At 38.8% G+C, this 6000-nt stretch overlaps 1 protein-coding gene across 1 annotated transcript in view; it reads right to left on the bottom strand.

Moving 5' to 3' along the window:
* LOC132816940 (solute carrier family 35 member F2-like) overlaps positions 1–6000 on the bottom strand; it is a 65091-nt gene extending 59091 nt beyond the window's left edge. The window contains exon 1 of the mRNA XM_060826965.1: positions 5903–6000. Coding sequence (XP_060682948.1) covers positions 5903–6000 — 98 coding nt within the window. The remainder of the gene's footprint in view (positions 1–5902) is intronic.

Consider the following 6000-nt stretch of genomic DNA (forward strand, 5'->3'; position numbering starts at 1 on the left):
GGTTGAGAAATGGAACTGGTGTTAGGAAAATCACCATACCTCTCAGGTCTCAAATGTCCAGGATGATCCTGGGCTTGTCCACAGCTAAACAACTAAGTGATCACTGATGATAGCAAAATTTAGATGTAACAGAAGTCTGAATGAACTAGTCAGAAAGCGACATGAATAAACAAACAGATTTCAGCAACAGGACTGAAAGATCTAAATCTAGATATACATCCATATAGACTGACATACAGATAGGTTACCATGTGTTTACATTGCAGTATTTCCCAAAGTTTCATATTTATATTTCTCATTCTGCTTATGCAAAAGTTTTACAAATTTATGCATCTACATGAACATTCCAAAAACACTGAGCCAATAAATAATATCAAATAATATAATTTAGTCTAGCCCACGCTGTCTTAAAATAGCATACAAAATCATGAGACACAACATCATGTAGTGAGGCTAAACAACATTGATATCAAGACTGCATTGTGGCATCCAGTAACCCTAGGAAAACTGGAGTCAATGGGAGCCAGGGGAAAATTCTCTGCTGGTTGGGGTCATTCTTGGTACAAAGGAAAATGATTATGGTGCTTGGGGGCCAATCATTTCAGCACAAGGACATCTCTCCAAGAGTTCCTCAACATAATATCTTAGGCCTATCCATCTTCAACAGCTTTATCAATGGCCTTCCCTCCATCATAAATTCAGAAGTGGGAATGTTTGCTGATGGTTGCACACTTTCCGCAGCATCTGCAATTCTCAGATACTAAGACAGCAAGACATGGGAAATATATAGATTTGGGCTAACAAGTGGCAAGCAATAGTTGTGCCATGCATGTGTAAGGCAATGACTATTTCCAATAAGAGAGAATCAATCACTGCCCTTCAATATTCAATGGCATTCTATACTATCAATATCCTGGCCTTTACCGGTTCAGAAACTGAACTGGACTAACTATACAAGTATTTGGCTACAAGATCAGGAATTCTACAGTGAATTCTATAGTGCCTTTTTCTCTTCAATGCCTGTTTATGTTACACAAAGCATAAATCACGAGTGTGATGGAATATTTTCCACTTGCTTGCATGTTGCAACTTTAGTAATATTCAAGAAACTCAACTTCATCTCGAACAAAGCAGCCTGCTGGATTGCCACCCCATCTAAAATGTTCACTCCCTCCACTACCAATGCACGATGGCAACAATGTGTACTAACTCCAAGAAGCACTGCAGAAACTCACCCAGGCTACTTAGAGAGCAGTAGCTACACGGGAATATCACCAGCTGTAAGTTTCCTTCCAACCCACAAACGACTCTGATTTGGAACTGTATCTCCTCTCCTTCACTGTTGCCAGATCAAAATCCTGAAACCCTTCTCCCAACAACACTGTAGTTATTCCTACACCCCAAACACTGGGATGGACAGGAGGATTGTCCAGAAACAGTGATGTTTTGTTGACAAGAATTTTGTGGAACAATAATCCATGACATCTAAATTTGAACCTTGATCTGATTCTACTTCTTTGGGTAATCCAAAAATTGAACTAACCTTTCCAGTATGATTTTTGCAGTAGTTTTTCCAAAAGATTTTTATAACAATGCAAGCTTGCTACTTTTCTTGCATCATTTATTTGCTCTGACCATTCTCTTCTTTTTCAGTTTGGCAGCCTTCCATCTGTTCTCTAAACTTTGCACCGCTTCCACACCTCTTTGCTCTAAGCTCTTCATGGCCTATTATTGTTGTCTAAGTTCCCTTTCTCTTTTCTAAATTCATGATTCCTTTCCATTTTTCTTCATTGGTCTTTCTTCTCACTTACCTTCTTTTCTGTTTTTGTGTCTCCTCAAGTTTCTTTTTGTTCTCTATTTTTCTTCTAACTCAAGTCTTTGCATTTTTTCTTTCTCTCAGTCCAGTTTTTTTTTCCATTTCTATTGGTACCTTATCCAATTCTAACAATGATGCCCCTAATGTCAGGTTTTCTATCTTCTTATTCTAAATTTTGGATAATCTCTTAGCAACATTCAAAGCCAACTTAAAGTTCTGTGAAATAACCCAGCAGAATCGCACATGCCAGAACTATAGTGATTGTGACGAGGTCAGCCAAGTGGATCTCAGAGAATATGAATTCTCTGATTGGAGCTGTTAATCTGGTCCAATCCAGGAGCCATGGCTGACAGATATAAACAGGAGTGTCAGAGGCTCTACTCACTTTGATAGTTGGCTGTGAAGAAGCCAGACCAGTGTCAAGTACTATGCACGTGTAAATAAAGGGTGAGTTGGTAATGGGATACCTGCCTCTGTGAAGTTATTTCAGTGATGACAAGAGAAATATTTGCCTGAAGAAATTTGCTTGCAATAGTCATTTTTGAGTTAGATTAAGCATTTCTAGCAACATTTCATTATTTGGGAAGCTTAACTCATTTGATCCTGCCATCGAAGGCTGGGCCCAGAATGTGGAAAAAATGTGTTATGCTTCCAGGGAAGTGACATTAGAACAAATGCAAAGCAATGAGTAAGTCTCCTGATAGCTTGTGGACCCGCAGATTTTTCAGTTATCAGGAGCCTGATGTTTCCTGAGGCACAGATATTAAAACCTTTCAAGAGTTGATGGATTTAATTAAGGAATATTACAACCTAAAGCTTCCTCTAATTCTGAAATGCTATCAATTTTAATCAGCAATTCGAGAACCATGGGAATCCGTGTCAGGATTTTTGACGCAGTTAAGACAAGTGGCAGAGGCATATGGCTTTGGTTTAATCCTTAATGAGATGCTGAGAGACTGTTTTGGTATGTGGGATTAATGATATAACCATACAAAGCCAACTAATTTAAGCCCAACTGGACATCAAATAGACACTACAACTGCTGTTGTCACTGGGACTATTAGCCTGGTCCAATCAGGGAGCCCTGGCTGACAGATCTTAACAGGAATGTCAGAGGTTGTGCTCATCGGAGAGCTGGCTCTGCGGAAGTCAGACCAATGGCAAGTACTATGTACGTGTAAATCAAGGGTGATGCGGTGAAAAGCTATTTCAAGAATCATATTGTACCTGATATTTCAAAACTAAATTTACTAATCCCTCTTAAATCCAGTTATTTCACATCTTGCAAAGAGCCTGCAACTATTATGACCCTAGCTGATGTTGTTACTACATAAGCCAGATCCAAGACTAAAATCTGGCTTGATAGACCATATTTTGTTTTGATCTATTGCAGTTAAGTGGTCTTTCATTGAAATACAAGTATGCAAAGCATTTGGTTTGGTTTTAACAGTAAAAAAAATAATCAAGTAAATTTGGGTGGCACAATGGCTCAGTGGTTAATGAGTTATGAACATGTGAGGTGGTGGGAAATGCAAGGATGCAAGGAAAACGTAAGGGGGTGAGTCTGGGTGGGATGTTTCTCAAAGGGTCAGTATGGACCAAATAGCCTGCTTCCACACTGTATGAAACGAAATGCATATAAAATACAATAAATTAAACTATTTGCTTTTAACCCAAATTTTAATGTTTTGAAAAACATGATAAAATGTAATAATCTCAAAAGTACCCTATTACAGCCCCTCAAGCATGTCCTTCTCTATCACATTTGTAGAGGTTAAGTTAAATAATGTTTCAATGCTCAGTCCTGAGAATCTGAGAGCCTCTTCCTTAGACTTTTGGATGATTTTTGAGCAATTATGAGTGATATTTTTTGCTGGTCTGTCCAAACCCCACTTTTCCCATGGCCCTCATTATTTCTGTTAAGTGATTTTCTATTAAGCAAGGTTTCACTGGAATGCAGCTATAGCGTTATGGGAGAACTGCCTCAGGTTGTTCTAATATAACACGCATTTTGTTAACATGAATTTGCTATAATACCATTATGGACACTGTTTCTGAAGTGTAAAGTTTTAAAGCATGTATTAGTTATAAAGTGATTCTGACCCCATTAGTTTAAATGGTGCTGCTATTACACAATTTTCATATAACACAGGTTTGAACAAGAACGGAACTACCATGTTACAGCAGAATTGGCTGTACTATAACTGTCACACCGTTGCTTTAACAAATTTTGGCTTCAGCAAACTGTAAAATTAATTATTCATATGCTTCTCACTCATACAGGCCAAATCCCATATGCCACTAATTCAAAACCCAAACTCTAAACCAAAAGATACTAACATGGACATAAATCACACACATAGATCACTAAAACTGATCTAATGTTGTTACTAACACATCAAGAGTTCTAGCTGCATCATTTTTATATCTAATTTCTCTTGATGTATAGCTTGTTTTCACTAGCTTGACCAGAGAAGATCAAGCTAGTCTGTTTACATATAGTTATTAAGCTTCCAGCCATTGATAATTTCCCCAAACAAGTTGATGGTGAGAGACTGGGTGATGGTGGTATCATTGAAAGTTGGGGATGGCTATGCTATTTCTTTTTTGGAGAGGTTCAATGTTTACTACAAACATGGAAAAAATATTACCTGCCAGATGTCAGCTCAGCTTGCTGTTAGCTGCTTAATTCTGTGAATTGTGAAAGGAATTGAATACTGTAGCATTATCACTAAACATGACAGAATATCTGTGTTGGACCGATTATGTCCATCAGATGGATCCTGGCCTTACACCCAAAGACCCACTATATCATGAACTGATCACTGGGTCACTACCTCCTGGGCATCCACACCTCTGCTACAAGGACAACAGCAAGTGTTGTCAAACAGCAAAACCTAGAGGTTCAGATTCATAGCTCCTTGAAAGTGGCATCAGAGATAGACAGGATGATGAAGAAGGCGTTTAACATCCTTCCCTTCATTGGTCAGAACATTTTCTATATGAGTTGGGACATCATGTTGCAGCTGTACAGGACATTGGTGAAGCCAATTTTGGGGTACTGTGTTCATTTCTGGTCACCTTGCTGTAGGAAGGACATTATAAAGTTGGAAAGGGGGTGGAAAAGATTTACAAGGATGTTACCAGGATGAGAGAGTTTGAGTTATAAGGAAAGGCTGGATACATTGGGACTATTTTCCCTGGAGTGTTGTGGTTTGGGGTAACCTTCTGGAGGTTTATAAAATCATGAGGGACATAAATAAGATGAATGGCAAAGGTATTTTCCCTAAGATAAGGCAATTTAAGGTGAGAGGGGAAAGATTAGAAAGATCTGACAAATCGTTTTCACACAGAGGGGAGTGCATATATGGAAATAACTGCCTGAGGAAGTGGTAGATGCTGGTACAGTTATGATATTTAAAAGATATTTGGACTGGTACCTGGATAGGAATGGTTTAAAGGGATCTGGGGCAAACGCAGGTAAATGATACTAGTTCAGTTTGGGGAAACTGGTCAGCATGGACGAGTTGGACTGAAGGGTCTATTTCCATGCTTTATGGCTCGATGACTCTGTGAGAGATGAAGGTGGCAGTCATTGACATGGAAAACTAGGAAACAGTTACTGACAGCTGTGACCTTTGAAAGTAATTGCTTAAAAGGACATTGCAAGCAGTGAGCAGAATGATGATCTCAGGTGACTGAGAAGGAGGCCAGAGAAAATAAGAACCAGTGAACCCTGCACCTTTTCAGTCCACTCTCTTCTCTGCAGCAAGTGTAGCAGAGACCGCCATGCCATAATGGAGCCCCTGAGCCTCTCCACATAATGCTTAAAACAGAGTTGGCAATCACAGCTCAATCTATTGACTTAAGAACTGAAGGCTGTCACCACAGTACAAATGAGAAATGTCTGAAAGAAGGTATATTCCAGGTTGAACACTCAAAATGTTATGTTACAACTATAACAGATGCACTTCACTTTTGTCTGAAAATTTCTAATGCATGAAAGGCTGATGGCTTCACTATTATTGTTCTGAAAGCTAAACCATGTTTTAGAAAGCAGATAATATTAAACTTCTTTTTGCTTACCATGTAAAATACTCCCTTGCTTTGGTTTTTTCCATCAAAGTGGAGAAAAAGATTTTGATTTTGCTGCGCCTTTGATATATTCCATCAACGCTGTCCAT

The sequence above is a fragment of the Hemiscyllium ocellatum genome, chromosome 6, assembly GCF_020745735.1.
Source record: "Hemiscyllium ocellatum isolate sHemOce1 chromosome 6, sHemOce1.pat.X.cur, whole genome shotgun sequence".
In the NCBI taxonomy this organism is placed as follows: domain Eukaryota; kingdom Metazoa; phylum Chordata; class Chondrichthyes; order Orectolobiformes; family Hemiscylliidae; genus Hemiscyllium; species Hemiscyllium ocellatum.